General features: G+C 41.8%; 1 protein-coding gene across 5 annotated transcripts in view; it reads right to left on the bottom strand.

The window, feature by feature from the left end:
* Positions 1-16,459, bottom strand: part of LOC309331486 (SITS-binding protein-like) — a 37,483-nt gene extending 21,024 nt beyond the window's left edge. The window contains exons 1-7 of one of the 5 annotated variants that reach the window (XM_081843700.1): positions 16,304-16,459; positions 13,738-13,896; positions 11,843-11,913; positions 9,193-9,414; positions 6,437-6,608; positions 4,210-4,417; positions 2,005-2,155 (exon numbers count right to left, since the gene is read on the bottom strand). In XM_081843700.1, coding sequence (XP_081699826.1) covers positions 2,005-2,155; positions 4,210-4,417; positions 6,437-6,608; positions 9,193-9,414; positions 11,843-11,890 — 801 coding nt within the window. In that variant the 5' untranslated portion in view covers positions 11,891-11,913; positions 13,738-13,896; positions 16,304-16,459. Of the gene's footprint in view, positions 1-2,004; positions 2,156-4,209; positions 4,418-6,436; positions 6,609-9,192; positions 9,673-11,842; positions 11,914-13,737; positions 13,897-15,653; positions 15,758-15,807; positions 16,182-16,303 lie in introns of those variants that run through there. The other 4 variants (XM_081843698.1, XM_081843699.1, XM_081843697.1 and 1 more) reach the window with 4 other exon arrangements.
* Between the last annotated feature and the right edge of the window lie 222 nt (positions 16,460-16,681).

Raw genomic sequence — 16,681 nt, forward strand, 5'->3', positions numbered from 1 at the left:
TTCAAAAGATAGCCCATCTGACTGAGTTTCCCCAGCTACTCTGGGCAGCTTCCAATCAAGTGTTAAAAACAATACAGCATTAAATATTAAAGTTTTTAACACTTGATTGGAAGCTGCCCAGAGTAGCTGGGGAAACTCAGTCAGATGGGCGGGGTATAAATAAATTATTATTATTATTATTAATAATAATAATAATAATAATACTTCAGCACAAAAAACGAAGTGCAGGAAGTTGTGTGTGTGTGTGTGTGTTTAAAAAGGCACCACACCACACAGGGTTTGGCATAATTTGAAAAAGCTCTTCAGTCCTGCTGCTGGTAATAGCTATAAAGGCTCTTAAAGCAGTAATTAAAGTCAAAGTGGCTTAGATGGAGCTTCCACTCACAAGATTCACATAGCCTTGGCTTGAACAATGCTGCAGTATTCCAGTGAATGGTCTGGAATGTAGAAGATAAGGGTTTATGGACCTAGTTAGAGCCTAGATGGAATGCCAATAGGAGCCCCACTAGCTTAAGCCTTAATAAGTTAAGTTCACCAGTTGTTATCTAAACAGTCAGATTAAATAGGAGATAGATTCAAATAGGAAATAGTCCAATAACATTTATATGGTGTTAACGGGAATCTGTTAAGGAATCAGTCCCAACTAGGGATGGACAAAAATATTACTTGGTCTGCAAGCGAACTGACCTAATACACACTTACTAAGCTAAAATACCAATCAGAACATAGCTGCCCTTCAGATTTTGCACTTCCCTGAATTTTGCAATATAGTTATCAGTTTAATAAATGAATAAAAATGATGTTTTAGGGGGAAATGTTTAGATAAAACATGTATTCAAATACATGTTGTTGTTGCTGTTTAGTTATTTAGTCATGTCCGACTCTTCGTGACCTCATGGACCAGAGCACTCCAGGCACTCCTGTCTTCCACTGCCTCCCGCAGTTTGGTCAGACTCATGTTTGTAGCTTCGAGAACCCTGTCCAACCATCTCGTCCTCTGTCGCCCCCTTCTTCTTGTGCCCTCAATCTTTCATTCAAATACATATTTTGTGGTAAAACATGTACCTAAGTACATACAGTATTTAAATATTAATTTATGTGAATAAATGTATGTGAAATTGACATGGATCAGAAATAGGCTGATTTCCTCATCTACCTGCAATTCCCAGTTCCATTGGGGTTCAATCTAACAGAGTGATATGGATGATAAAAAATAAAGTTTTGTGAGAATTAAGACAAGTATAATAATTTTGTTTGTATTTTTTTGAAAAAACACTTTAAAGAAGAAGAAGAGTTTGGATTTGATATCCCGCTTTATCACTACCCTAAGGAGTCTCAAAGCAGCTAACATTCTCCTTTCCCTTCCTCCCCCACAACAAACACTCTGTGAGGTGAGTGGGGCTGAGAGACTTCAGAGAAGTGTGACTAACCCAAGGTCACCCAGCAGCTGCATGTGGAGGAGCGGAGAAGCGAACTCAGTTCCCCAGATTACGAGTCTACTGCTCTTAACCACTACACCACACTGGCTCTTTGAGGTTTTATTATAATCAAATCGAGATACACACACACACACAATGGCCCAGATCCCAGTTGAAATGTGCACCCACAAAACCCACCTGTATTTGTGGGTTTGCATCTATAAAATTGCCTCCCATGCTTAGACGTATTGGACTACTGGTGCGCACGTGTGTGTGTGTGTGTGTGTGTGTGTGTACAACTGTGTGCCAAGTAGCTGTGCAAAACCCCTGTTGAAAAACTGGACTCTGTATTTTATTTGTCTGGTGATATCAAACACCAAATCCAGCTGTCGTCAAAGTCTGTGAAAACACTCCTGTACATGGAAAATGGGAGTTTGCTGGCTAAGGTTTTGAAAAGTGATACTTTAGCTATAACAATTTAATGCAGAATGCTGGGAAAGATATATATTTGAGGAATTAACAGGGTGGGTGAAAATGCTGCCCTCTAGTTCTGCAGCTTGCCCGTGACCTCCAAAGATGCACATACCGTATTACCAAGTAGCACTGTGGAAAGTTCATTGAGAGCGATTAGCCCCTCCCCGAGGTGATGCCTTTGCAGTCTGTTGAAGAAATATTTTAATCCTCGCTCCACCTTGGCAGCAGAATCTGCTGCTCTGTAATAGCTCCAGACAGGCAACCTGTATTGGTGTAGTTAAAGAAAGAAGCCTTGCTTGAGCTTAACACCTATTTATTATCTGGCCCACAGGTTTTTCAAGATCACAAAACTAAAATAGCTAGGTTAAACCAGCATATCTAGTATATGCCTGCAGATGTTTAAAAAGGGAGGGGACTCATGTCGGCAGAAAACTTATGTTCCTGTCTAATAGGATATGCAAAGTCCCCACTTGATTCCATTTCTCAGGTTCATAACGGTAAAGGTAAAGGACCCCTGACAGTTAAGTCCAGTCACGAATGACTCTGGTAGTTGTGGTGCTCATCTCACTTTACTGGCTGAGGGAGCCGGTGTTTGTCCGTAGACAGTTTTTCCGGGTCATGTGGCCAGCATGACTAACGCCATTTGCCTTCCCACCAGAGCGATACCTATTTATCTACTTAGACTTTGATGTGGTTTCGAACTGCTAGGTTGGCAGGAGCTGGGACTGAGCAATGGGAGTTCACCCTGTCGTAGGGATTCGAACCATCGACCTTCCGATCGGCAAGCCCTAGGCTCAGAGGTTTAGACCAGTGTTTCCCAACCTTTTTTGGGCAAAGGCACACTTGTTTCATGAAAAAAATCTCGAGGCACACCACCATTAGAAAATGTTTAAAAAATTAACTCTGTGCCTATATTGACTATATATAAAGTAACTCTCTTTAATAGGAATCAAATAAACACAAAGAAAGTATTTTATAATTACTTTATTATGAAATAGTAAGTAAACAGAAATATGAAAAATTATAAAATACTTTATTCAGTGCGCCTTTTGTCCCTCTCCTCGAAATGCTCCAACTCAATGTTCCTCCGCGGGCTGGCCATTGGAGAGCCGTGTTGCCCACACCGCAGCCCAATACAATATGAACCCTCCCCTCGCAAGCGGCAACCCCTCCACACTCCCCACCTTAAGCCTCCACACGCGCCCTGCCCAAAGAGATGCCCGCCCGCGCGCAAGGGGATCCTTTACCTCAGCATCCCGCCAAAAAAAAAAAAAAGAGGGCGGGAGACTGCGGTCCCTCAGAGGCTGGGCGTTAGGAAGAAGCAGCCGCCTTCATCCAAGCAGGAGCAGCAGCAGCTGTAGCTGTAGTAGCGCCAAGCTGTGCCGGGGACTCCGTGCCCATGAGGGGAGGGAGGGGAGAGAGAGGAGAGGCAGCAGGTCGCCCTCTTAAGTCACACGCGCGCAGGCACCACCACGCATCCCTCGCGCCCTCTCGCAGAGCCCCTGCTCAGCACCTCCTGCCTCGGGGACGCCCGTCATGAGCCGCTGAAAGGCTGCCAAGCCTCCAGGCTGGTCCCATTCAGCCTTAGGCGCACGCCCGCCTCGGGAAAAGCGGTGCTGGGAGGCGGAGAGAGAGAGAGAGAGGACGCCGCTGGCCGCGTCCCACCCTCAGTCAGTCGGCTCGGAGCTACTGAGGAGAGGGAGGTGGGGACGACGGCGCGCGCGTCTGTTCCGCTCGGGGCCAGCGCGCCCCCGCCCCCCTCTCCAGAATCCCCAACTAAATACGATGCGCTAAGGGAGGGGGGAGAACCCACCCACAAAGAGGACGCCTTTCTGCAGGGCGCCTAAGGCCTCTCGCCGCCCGACTCGCCCGCCTCCCTCCCACGGCACACCAGGCAACGTCTCGCGGCACACTAGTGTGCCGCGGAACACCAGTTGGGAAACACTGGTTTAGACCACTCAGGTTTAGACCTGAGTCCCTTCTCAGGTTCATAGTATAATATTAATCAGGACTGGCCCTACTGCAGCACACTATGTGCAGCTAGCTACCTTTGAAGGTGACTCAGAAACTGCAATTAATTCAGAATGTGGCTGCTAGACTGGTGACTGGGAGCAGCTGCCAGAACCATATAACACTGGACCTAAAAGTGGGTTATATATATAAAAGGAATAACAAAACCAACTACTTCTATTTTACAGTCTGCCTTTTTGGATTTCTGTTATACACCTTTGCATGTACCCATACCCTTAAGATTTTGCCACCCTATAGCTGGTTGGGTGCTTAATGTCAGACCAAACTTTTCTGATATCTTTCTTACCTTAGTATGTCAGTATCTGGCAGCTTCCGCTGATGTCCTGAAAGCTGGCTTCCCACTTCCTGATGGGCAGACGTGATGTTTTGACTGACACACACTGTGTACTGCAGGGATGCCATGTTGACGCCAAGGGTACTCTCAAGGCAAAAATGTTTGTTCCTCTCTACTGAGAGGAAGATGGGTATGTCTGAGGCAATCATCACTGTCACTCCTTTAGAGATAACAAACACACAAACGTATAAAATAAGAAATCAGACAGTTAGGACTGTGCTTTACTTTGTCATGCATTTGATGAAATTCCAGTATCATTTTTTAATCCAGTGTGAGAAATCAGAACTCACTCACTTCCATTTCTGTGCAGATGATGACAAAAGGGCATAAGCCTACATAGACTTCTCTGCCTGCATCCAAGGGTGCACATTTCTCTGTGCCATCCTCAGGGACGCGGACTTATAAAAAATATTGGGGGGGCCCGGGAAAGCTCATGAATAATAAATAAGCTCATGAATATGCAAATAAAGTGGCGCCGCCTCCTCGTGAGCGAATAGGGGAGAGCGTGCTGCGCCTATTAATCAGCTCCAAAGGAAATTGGGTGGAGCTTTTGCTCGGGAGGGAGGGCAGGAGGCATGCAGCCCGCCCCTCCCTGTGCATTTTGGGCTGGGGGAGGGGCGGCGATGGCGCTCTGCTGGAGGGGCGCCGGAGATTATTGGGGGGGCGGAGCCCCCCCAAACGAATTTTTGAGGGGGCTCGGGCCCCCTCAAGCCCCATGGAGTCGGCGCCTATGGCCATCCTAATTGTCCTAGAAAGTTGACACTGGCTGTTGCCATTCTAGCAAATTTGCTTATTTAAGGAATAAAACAGGGATTCCACATGGCTCTGCTTTTTGTTGTTGTCAAAGGCACATAAGCCTTGTAGAGATTGCGAGTTATATTGCTCATGGCTGAGATCGTAAACATTCTGTTGTTTACTTATTGCATAATATGTCTAATAACCTTAATTAGGTATCAAAATCTTGTAACTGATTGAATACCATCAATGTAATAAGATTTTTTTCTTCTTTTAATCGCGGACTTGCGAAGCATCTCATAACTGAACACAGCCCGGCCTTCCAAAGTTGTTGATCCTGACAGAGAATCCTCCTCATAGGGCGATACTCAGCCCAGAGATGTGGTCTATCCTCCTTTAGGAAGAGTCATTCCCTGTCCTTCTAAAATGCAACACGGCAAAGAGACATGGATATTGCTGGAGTATTAACTAGCAACATTTCTGACCTTTGGCCATGCTAGCTAGGGCTGTTGGGAGCTGGAATCCAACAACATCTGGAGGGCACCATGTTAGCAATCCCTGCTCTGTACACTAGTGGCAACAACATGTCTTCTGAAATTCTGCCATGCTATTAATGTCACACGTCAAAAAGTTACTGTGAGCTATGGTGCAGAAGGGAAATTGACTAGCAATTTTGCCTGGCCAGTGTAGACATTTTAGACAAATTAGAATACAAGGCAGTTCAAATTTTATGTGCCTGGGGCTAATGTACTAGGATTTAATGCACTGGTAGAAAGGGAATGGGATGCGGGGAGGGCATATTCTTCCTCATACATCTTCGCTTTTCTTTTTTGTTAGGTTAGTTTTTGTTTTGTTTTTTAAGGAAGGCAAATTTGAGCTGTTCCTCAGAAAGAAAAGAAAGTAAGCGGAATTCCCACATCAAAAGCTAATATTCGAAACCATTGCTGCACAATGCACTAGTAAGGTGGTCGTGTACACATTGCAAAAAAGAGGAACTGCGTCAACAATAAAGAGGGCACGGGATTACATAAAACTTGCATATGCTACTTTATATATCTATAATCTCACTGTAATCGGGAAGAATGTGGCCAGGTGACCTGTGTTGGTGGACAGCTTGAAGATTCCTGCTCACTCTTCCTTTTTACGGTTCTTTAAAACTGGATTTGGACCAGACAGCTATTCAAACAGAGGACTGTCCTCTGTAAAGTAGAGTCCATGGCCATCCAACTATTAAGGTATGATACATCACTCTCTGTTCACTGTATCAGTGAGGCAGGTACTTGATGTAGCTAGCCACCTTTCTTGGAGAAGGTACAACCCTAGTTACCTTCTTAATTTTTCACTCAGTTGTACTGTATTAAAAAGAAAAGAAAAGACTAAAGCCATAGAAAAGCTACTTACAGTCAACAATGTTGGGAAATCAAGTGAGGAAGGCAACTCTTACCAGTTGATCCCAAAAAATATCTTTCTAAGACAGAGCCATAAGCAGCTGGGGTTTTGGCGAGGTTGCTGATAATGAATGGCTGGGACTTGATGCTCACATTGTTCAGAGGCCAATGCTGGCTGCTGACACTTGCTCCTCCATACCAGGAAATATTTACCATGGAAAAGCAGTCCTGGAAAGCAAAATATTACAGAAAAACTAATGTATAATTTTGAAGAATAGCCTTGGTTAAATCTATAAAATATGCAAGGGTACATGTTTGTGCCCATATGACCTGTCCTTGCTCCAACCTTATTCACCCAGTTGTGGGGTTATTTTTACTCAAATATTCAGGTTGCCCCAGACCCTTTTAAAAGCATTTACTTCCACTGAACAAATGAGATCAGCAAGTTTAACTTCCCATGTGATTGCATAATCACTGGCTAATAGCACAAGGCCTCTTAGATGAAAGCCTAGACACATTTCAAAGGGGATTTTGGAGTTTTTGAAGGCATCAGGGTTAACATTTATGTTGTCTCCTTTACACCATAAGGTCGATCAGCCACTAATGAGCGGAAGATTTCTAGTCATATTTCTCAAACTGTTTTGTACCAATTGTCTATCATTGTGCCAGAAATGCCTCTCCAGTGTCTGGTTTTGTTGCGTCTTGACGCTTGTAATAAGTGGTTCATTAATTCTTTATTCTGTAAATCCAGGTTGTTGTCTTGAAATATATTTAATAAAGCTAATTCTGGCTTGACTTTCCCCCCTGCCTTCCCTGAGTAGAGGGAAAGGAGCATAACTGTACACTTGTGCTACGACTGCTTCCGATAAACAGGTTTGGCAGATGTGGAGAATGTTCCAAAAAGTCTGTTTGATCATGATGACAGCAGGATAAAAGAAACCTGCCTGTTGTGTAGACCAAAAGCAAGTTGCCTTTATTGTATCACTTAGAACTCTCCTAAAAAACAATTGCATGTTTCCTGTCTGACTCTCTACCTCTTTCTTAGTTAGTCTTTGATATGCATCTGAATGTTGCTTCCTGGGCATTCTCAGCCCCCTAATGCAATCAGTGCAAGAGTTTCTCTGTATCATTGTACAACTGAGAAGTCTTTTGTTCCATATGCTTAGTCTTTATGGGACCATGATAACACAAAGCTATGGTAAGGTCCTTTCAATTCAATCTATGAATCTCTGAAAAAGGCTTGGCTTCATTTTTGAGACTTTGATTAGGGTACTCCTATGATTGCTAAACCTTTTGAAAGTCTGCAGAAATTCTAGCATGAACCAGAATGCCTAATTGAGGTCAAAGAATTTGACCCAGTGTGAGCCTCATGCTTAAAACTGAGTGGTTTAATTAGAGCTGTTTATGCTAACTGGCCTCTTCCTCCCCAAGATCCTGAACTAAAAATTGTATTTTACATAGAAACATGACTGCACAGATTTTGAATTTCTTTCAGGTACTTCTAGTATACCAGTACACTAAAACAAACAAGGCATATGCTGTGCATTGAGAGCAAAAATAGGTCAGATAGTCAAAGTAAGCAGATCACCCACTGATTTAAAAAGCTGTTTTCATTAAAGATAGTTAGGTTTGCATTTCCTATGTCTTTAATTCCAAAATAAAACCTCAATTGGCTGGAATGTACATTCTCTTTGTTTGTATTTTAAATGTATCTTTATTTTTTTAAAAAAAATATTTAAAGGCATTCCTGTATTAGCATTGCTAATGAGTGGTGCATTCCTGATTCAAGAGAGTTATTTACATCGCTCAAGAAAATACCCCTACTTCCAACCAAGTATGTCAGCTTAGGATCACATTCTTTTGAATTGTTCTAATTTCTTATATGTCAATAGGTCCACATAAATATTTTTTAACCTGTCTCAGATCCTGAGATGGTTGAGGCTGAAAAGCCAAGTACAAGAATAAATAAATTTCTAGATATTGTTGCAAAATCCTGTCCATAAAATATGTGTTTAATGCTGACTCATAAACATATTTACTTGGAGGAAAATCTCACGCATTTCAGTGGGATGTTTCATATGCCTGGGACTGCTGCCCAAATCCTATATTGCTGTAAGAAGTTCATACATGCAGGAGATGCCAAAACATTCCTATCCAGCTTTCAGTATATCCAGAGAGAAACACAATTCTTAGATTTCAGTGCTGGTGCAGATAGATTTGTTACTTTCACAAGAATTATAAAGCACCCCCACCTCCTTTTTTGGAGCACAGAAAAAAAGCTGTTTTGAAGACTCCCGCTGTCATTCCATGATAAATAATAATAATAAGTTATGTCATGACTATGGTGGCAAGGGAACTTTCTTAGCTTGCAATTTTCAGAGACCGATATGATTTTAGGTACTACTTGGTTCATTTTTAGAAAGGTGGTTCTTCCACTCTCTGGTTATACACAACACTACAAAGGTGCAGAGCTAGAACTGATTTTGGATTTAGCTGGCTGATTTACTTTTGTATTCTTGCAATTTTGTTTTTGTCTGCAGATATCTTGGTATTTGCCAAGGGATCCTGGAGATTCTTTTAGGGGGTTGAACTTTTACCTTAAAAAACCAGGATTTTCATAAATAGGCAACAACGAAAAATGCAGATCTACATTTACTGCAAGGACCAAGTTTAAGATGTCAATGCTTGTTTTGATTAGCATGGATATTACTGGCATCTTTATCAGTGTTGATGTTCACACTCTGTAAAGTTTGTTGGGAATGCGACATGAGTGTAATATTTAGTGAAATAAACTGAAGCTGTAGTTAATTACCTTGATCTTAACCTGGCAGTGCAGAGGCGTCCAAACGATGCTGTAGCACTCCGTGCTGGAAGAAAGGCTGGACTCCAAGGAGATATTCAAATGTGCGGTGGCTTCCCAGGTGTAACAGAATTCCGTCTTGTTTATCCAACACAGATTCTTCATTAAAGGTACCTCCACATCTGAGAGTCTTCCCATGTGAATCTCCAGGAACGTTTTGTCCTCACTCAGAGTCTGCAGGATGAGGGAATGAGCTTTTCTTTCCCAAATAAGACCACTGGCATTCCCTTTCAGGATCCAATTTTTGTTTGGCTGATCCACCACTTGCCAGTAGATAATCCCAATGGTCATCACAAAGAACACAGCTACCCCAAGGCAGGCAACTGCTCCTTTCCAGGTCTCATTCATTTCCTTCAGCCCAGAATCCCACGTCACCTCTGGAACTGGAGTTGGGTTCCTGGGACGATTGTGAGGCATTTTACTCAAACAAAGAATATATTTTTTCCCATATGATCTAGGAAGGACTCTCAAGGCACAGAGCTCTCCCCTTTTTAGAGCTTTGCAGGAAGCTCAGTTCAGATTTGATTCTTCCCCCCCTGCTGTCCATGAGTAACTTCGCACTATCCCTGCCCAGGGGAGGGAGAGAACAAAAAAGAAGTGGGGAAAGGTACAACTTTTCAAAGCTTTTCCCAGCACTTCTCACTGCATTACATTCAAAAGAGAGACTTAAGTCTGGGGAAGTGATTCTAGCCAGTTCTGCACTAGAAGCCTACAAAATAAAGCTGCAAATGTGTGGTGTCAGATCCATTTGCCCCTGCCAGATTTGTCCTAGGTCCTTGAGCCATGACATTTCTTTGGCCTGTCGGACTGTGCCTAATGAGGAACTCTGTCCATAGCTTAATAGAAGCGCACATACGCAGTGAGACCCTGGATCCTAGATGAGAGACAGCCTGCTCACAGAACAGGTAAGTGGGAAGCATCTGTGTTATAAGAAACGACGAACTGTCAATCCAGCTCCACTTCTGGGTTTGGACTCAACCTTTTGAAGCCCCCAAAACTGTAACAGGGACCCACAGACGACCAGCTTACATTGAAAGCATCGTTAAAGCTTATTAGCCCTGAATATGGTTGCCAAATCAAAATTACAAGCCAGGAGTCTGAAATAATAAATGTCTTATTATATTCTGTTGAGCTATCACAGTTTTGAATAGTGTTAATCATAAATCTTTGATGATGTAAATAAGCACGGGGTCCTTGAATGTCAAATTGAATTTTTAGCATTTACATTAGTGAGGGCTTGAGCCTTTGAACAGAATACTTTACAGATGTCAGATGTCACGGTGTTACATTATGCACAATAGATACAGTTATGTATTTGGTCTTCTTGGCTCTGGTCAGATTTCACACAGAGTGCATTAAACACTATTATTTTTAGGGGCCGTGCAGTGCAATCTTATGCATGTTTGCTCAGAAGTAAGTTTAACAGGGATTACTTCTTGATAAATCTGTTTTAGGATGGCAGCTTAATTGAAATTATTTTCTAATGAAGAACAGACCCCCACATACACAACCCCTAAAGTTTTAGAGATTCTCTCTCGCTCTTTTTAACCACTTCTTAATTTTAAAGACAGAGGCAGAACCTTTAGCTCTCGGGGCTCTTTTGCAAAGGGAAAAATCTTTACTTAAAATATTCCATTTAAACCGAACAAAGATCAGCTTTTCATTAATATAAACCAGATAAGCTCAACTGAAAGAACTATGCTGGTTACACAACGAAGAACACGATTCATTCTCTTTCCAAATGTTCTTTTTCTACATCAAAATTCTGGGAAGGACATAAAGATCTGGACTAGTTTTCATTTGCTTTCAGGTAGAACTTAGAAAATAGTTTTGGCACAAACACTACCATCTCCTAAAGAGAGCAGGGTTTGCCAAAGGGAATGCTTCTTCCTCCACAAGCACTGTTTTTAAAATAAATAAAGGCAAGAATGGCACAATAAAAACCAGCAGCTTTAAATGTGGTGGAGTTTTATAACTTCACATATCTCTTTAACCTGCCAGAACCAGGACTGACAAACATCTGAACTGGGCAGTTCCAAGTCCCATATTCATGGAAGTCATTTAGAGTGTTCTATCACAACTTGTTTCCACTCTATGGCCTCATAAACACAATTCACAGTTCAAATATCACATCAAACAATAATTTGAAGCAAACTATACTCTAATGTGTAGCATCCTGCTCAAAAGTTCCAGTGGCATTCCTGCGCTTGCTACCGTCATGCTATAGATGAAAGAAGCTCAAGTCTGGTTAGTTGGGATGTCTGAACCCAGGCTTGTGACTTGTTTATCCAAACAAACCATAAGTGGTAAACCAAGAACCAACTTTGGCTACCACTCACGGTTTGGAAGAAATAAACCATGAGTCTGGATTTCAACAACACGACAAGACATTTTGTTTTATCCATGGCACAGCAGCAGGGGAGGAGCACCCCAGAAACTGCTAAGCAATGTGCACCAGCATGCTGGCCATTTACATGAATGCACAGTTTGCTTTTCGAAGCATGCAAAAACATGGATCAGATTGCATTGCTAGTATACAAATGAACTATATGCTTACTTAATCCACAGAAGTTTAAAATCAGTCCCAGAGCAATTGACTCACCTGAAACTGAAGGGAAACGATCAAGGTTCCAGAGCAGCAATTTGGCATTGTTTCCAGAGCTAACTGGATTCCTGCCACGGGAGGAAATAGCAGTTGATTAGCGGGTGATATCATGGTACAACAGCTAAAGGGCCAGTAAGTGCAAATAAGGATTAAGGAAATATGACAAAGCAGCCTTTGAGTCTGAAACATAATGCAAAGCCATCCAGAAAGTCTTATTGACCCCAGATGGTTCTGATCCATGTGTCAGTGTGAACTAGTCATAAACTTAAGCTAAAGTGGGGGGCCGGACTATATGTTGAAAAAAAATATATGAACGAATTCCTATGCCCCACAAATAACTCAGAGATGCATTTTAAATAAAAGCACACACTCTACTCATGTAAAAACACCAGGCAGGCCTCACAAATAACCCAGAGATGCATTTTAAATAAAAGGACACATTCTAGTCATGTAAAAACACACTGATTCCTGGACCATCCGCGGGCCAGATTTAGAAGGCAATTGGGCCGGATCCAGTCCCTGCCCCTTAGTTTGCCTACCCATGGTTAAGAGTAAAAGAAAAAGGACAAGGCCCAGCTGTTTACAAGGAACTCGAAGGCTTTTATTGAGTGTTTTAACAATAAATCATTGCTGTCTGATATATGTGTGTTTTCACTTGTTATGAATGAATTGGATTCTTCTCATCTCTCATAAACAATAAGACTAAATTGCGGCTTTAAGGAAGCCAGCTATCTCCATTCAATTTCCTACTCTTCCTCTAAGTAGCTTAGGGAAGTGAACATGTTTCTCCCATCACCTCCACCACGTCTGCTTATCCTTACAACAACCCTGTGCAGAATCCAGTGTAGTGCTAAGTGAACATTCCATCAACACAAGGATTTCTGCTTGTGCAATGGAACATTTTTCCCCTCTCCTCCCCCTGTGCACCCCCCAAATCTGTTCTAGGGGCTCCCTCCCCCTAATCCTCTGGAACAGGTTTGGCGAGGCCACCGGGCATGCATGGGGAGAGGGGGAAGTTCCATTGCGCAAAAAAATACTTGTGCTGGTGGGACAAGGTAGTTGAATGCTGGCCCATAAGGTAGGTTAGGCTCAAAAAGACTCACCCAAGATCACCCAGTGAACTTCATGAGTGAGTATGGATCTGAACCTAGGACTCCCGGGTCCTAGTCTGACACTATAACAACTCCACCATGCCGTCTCTCAGATTATTGGACAGGTAGGTTTGTGGGAATTATTTTTGTTTGTTTGTTACTACGGTGCATATTTTTGTGTTTGTATATTGTAAACCACTCTGTGATCCTCAGGTGAAGGGTGGTAATTTAATAAATAGTAAAATAAATAAATGAAAAGGTAGTTCTGAAGGTACTTGATGTCTTCAAGACAGTCAGGCAGGTTTGCATCTGAGAATGTGAAAGTTCTTAGAACTAATGGAAATAGTTCTAGAACTGTAGCTCCTGAAGAAAGTCTTTAGAAAAGTGCCCAGCAATAATAATAAAAAATGAATTAATCCACTTTAGGGTTAAAATGAGAAAGATTGGTCATTAGAGTTGAATAGACAATCAGATGGACAAATAATCTGACCTAGTGTAAGGTAGTCTTTTATGTTCCTATTGATTTTTTTAAAATATTGTGAATGTTTTTTAAAAAAATAATTGTTGAAAGTTGGTGTGTGTTCCTCATCATAATTATTACAGTGATAGTTATTGTTAGGGTAAAGTACGGGGGAAAGTGGTTATTAGCACATCCTGACTATAGACAATTGGAAACAGAGATGGAAAAAATGAACACTTCTTTCCCTGCATTCTGTGGTGTAACAACAAATAATTAAGAAGGAAACATTACCAGATTATTCCAGTTTCAATTAAATAGACTTCCAGTAAAATAAACCTTACCGTCTTCTTGTAAGCTGTTGGAAGATCAGCAATTTCACCTGGCAGAAGCCAGAAGCTACGGTAAAAAATACAAAGCAGTAGATGTGACTGTTCCTCAGACAGATTGGTTCTGTGTAATCCAAGGATTCTAAAATACTGCTTGCAAAAATCTTGGAAAAGCTGTTGAAGAAAAACAGGAGGTTAGTGCTGATCTCAGAGCAAAATGCATCAACAACAGCTGTGGGTGGATACCACTGAACAATTGTGCGTTCGAAGTGATGATGCCATGTGGCGACATCCTAAAGGTTGCCATGATAATGTCATCCTGATCCAGACATCAGAGCAGCAGACAAAACCCAGTCATCCAAGCTAGCCAGATATGGTCTAACTCGTTTTATGCATCCCAGTAAACTAATCAGAAATAACACACAGTCAAAGAACAGGCAAGATTGCACCAATTTACTGAGGTATGATAACTACTCTGTAGTTAAGTGTATTGTTAATTGTGTATTGTTATTCAATGACATTTCTACTTGTGTAGAGTTGCAAGTCTATATGTGTATTTATATGCACATAATTGCAAGATTTCCAGTGGATGAAACCCTTGGCAGTGGTAGCTATGTTTTATGAATCATTATGAGGTTGGACCCAGCTGAAGTATTGTTGACAAGCCCTTTGAAGGGCAGAACAAATTTATCAAAGGTGAGTGGTAGAGCACACACGTTCCAAGCAGGTTTAATCTCCATCATATTCAGGTTGGGCCCAGAGAGACTATTGCCTGAAACCCTAGAAAGCCTTTGCCAGTCAATGCAGCTAGGTGGTCAACATGGTCAACATAAGGCAGTTTCCAATGTTCCTGTGACTGTTTGACTAATACGTCAAAAGCATAGATAGAGTGCTTGATAGAAATATTCTCAGGATCCAGTAATTCTGGGGTGTCCTTAGCAAGTCAAGCTCTTCCAGCATCTAGTTTTATGACCAATTCTTTGGTTTGAGCTGCTGCTCTCAGATGACAACATTGAACTTGCTACAGGGAACATGGCACTTAAGCTGAAAGATTGGATCCTTCATTTACTTTTTGCTTTCACCCCACAAATGACAAAAGCTGCTACAATGGTGACCAGATATGTAACTTAACATACACATGTCAGAAGCAGTGCTGTAATTTTAAAAAATTAAAAGAGTTAACTACACCCCAAACATAAACAAGCAAAAGCACTGGGGAAAGGCTTCTAGTTGGCCCTTTTACAAACAAAAGGTGAATCATTTTCCAGGAACAATAATAATAATTTAACTTTTTTCACAAAAGTAACCTGAAGCAACGTACAAGACAAACATTAAAACCAAGTATAAAAATGAGCAAAAAACAAGCTAAAATGCTTATTTGTAATATGTATAAAAGGGCAGATTCAATTCAACCCACTCCAATAAATAGATGAGCAAAAGAAGTGGCTGCAAATATACTTAAGTTTCCTTTAAATTAATGGCCAAAAGCCTGGGCAATTTTTATTTTTTGCCCGGCACCTAAAAACAGAAAGTGATCCTGCCAGACAAGCCTCCCTGGGGAAAGCATTTCACAAATGGGAAGCCACCACTGAAAATGTAGGTTCTCATCTTGCAACCCTTCACACCTCACTTGGAGGAGGTCACATGGAAAAGAGCCTCAGATGATGAACACAGGAGCCAGATGATGAATTCAGGGGGAAGGCTTGTTCAGAATGGTGCAAGTTATTCCTTTTGTTGTTCCCTGTAGAATAATAAAATTGATTCTGTAGAATAGGGACCCTGAGGGACATCTAGTCCAACCCCTTTCAGTGTAGGAATCTCAACAAAAGCATCCATGACAGATGGCCATCCAACCTCTGCTTAAAAACATCTAATGAAGGGGAGTCCACTATCTTCGAAGAGGATCTGTCCAACTGTTGAACAGCTCTTACCATCAGAAAATTCTTCCTGATATTTATAAGAATCTCATTTCTTGTAACTTAAATCCATATGTTTGGATCCTACGCTTTGGAGAAGAAGAAAACAAACTTGCTTCAGCTTTGGTTTTCCAAGTCCTATATTCCAAGAAAGCTGTGTTTCACTTACATTCTAGAGTGGTGCTCATTGAAAGTGAGGTATGTCCTCAGGTTCATCTAAAACACTGAATTATCTCACTGTTGCCATCTGTTCATTCCAACACCTGAAGGTTGCTATTTCAAAGACTGCAGGTTTTGAGAGAAGTAGTTGGGGTTTCTCTCCTCCATCTCCCCTTTCAGGAGGCTATAAGCTTTTAAAGGTTTCAACAGCAGATTGCCTCAGGCTCAAACCCCATATTCTTCAAAAGCAGTATAATGGAATCCCCTTAGAACTGCCCGTTAATAGTTACAGGGCTTAGCATACAAGGAACCAGAGTCAGACATAAAACATGAAAACAGAAGGGAAAATTATAACTCAAAGGCACGAAAGCTCATTGTATCAGATTTAACTCATGATAAATACATTTAAAGGGCCTGCTCCTTAATCCACACGGATGCTAACTGAGGCCAGGCGTATAGCAACTGGCCAATAAAGCCTGCCTTGTAAACATTCCTGCCTTTACTACTTTATGTGTTGCTTTCCCCTTTCAACTAATTTCATCATCCCTAAGTAGCCAAGGAGGCCCTCGGTTCCTGATGCTCCCAACTGGATTTGATAGAGAAATGCAGGCCAGGATTTAAATTAGCAGAACTGCAATGAATCAAATTGGAGCTCGTGCTGGAACTCTAGATTCAGAGGCTGCAGTCTTGCCTGCAGTTAGGCTACCTACGGTAAATCCCATTATAGTAGTTGGGAGCAACAGACTGTGTGTGTAGGCCTGGCAGCCATAGTCATCTGCATGTTGTATAAGCTGTTCAGAGCAGGAAGACTCTGCTGCTAACCCACATGCTGAAAGCTGTATTTAATATTTAGTTCTGGATAAATGTGCACATAAAATCAGCTT

Source organism: Podarcis erhardii (genome assembly GCF_964252035.2).
Source record: "Podarcis erhardii genome assembly, chromosome: 1".
In the NCBI taxonomy this organism is placed as follows: Eukaryota; Metazoa; Chordata; class Lepidosauria; order Squamata; family Lacertidae; genus Podarcis; species Podarcis erhardii.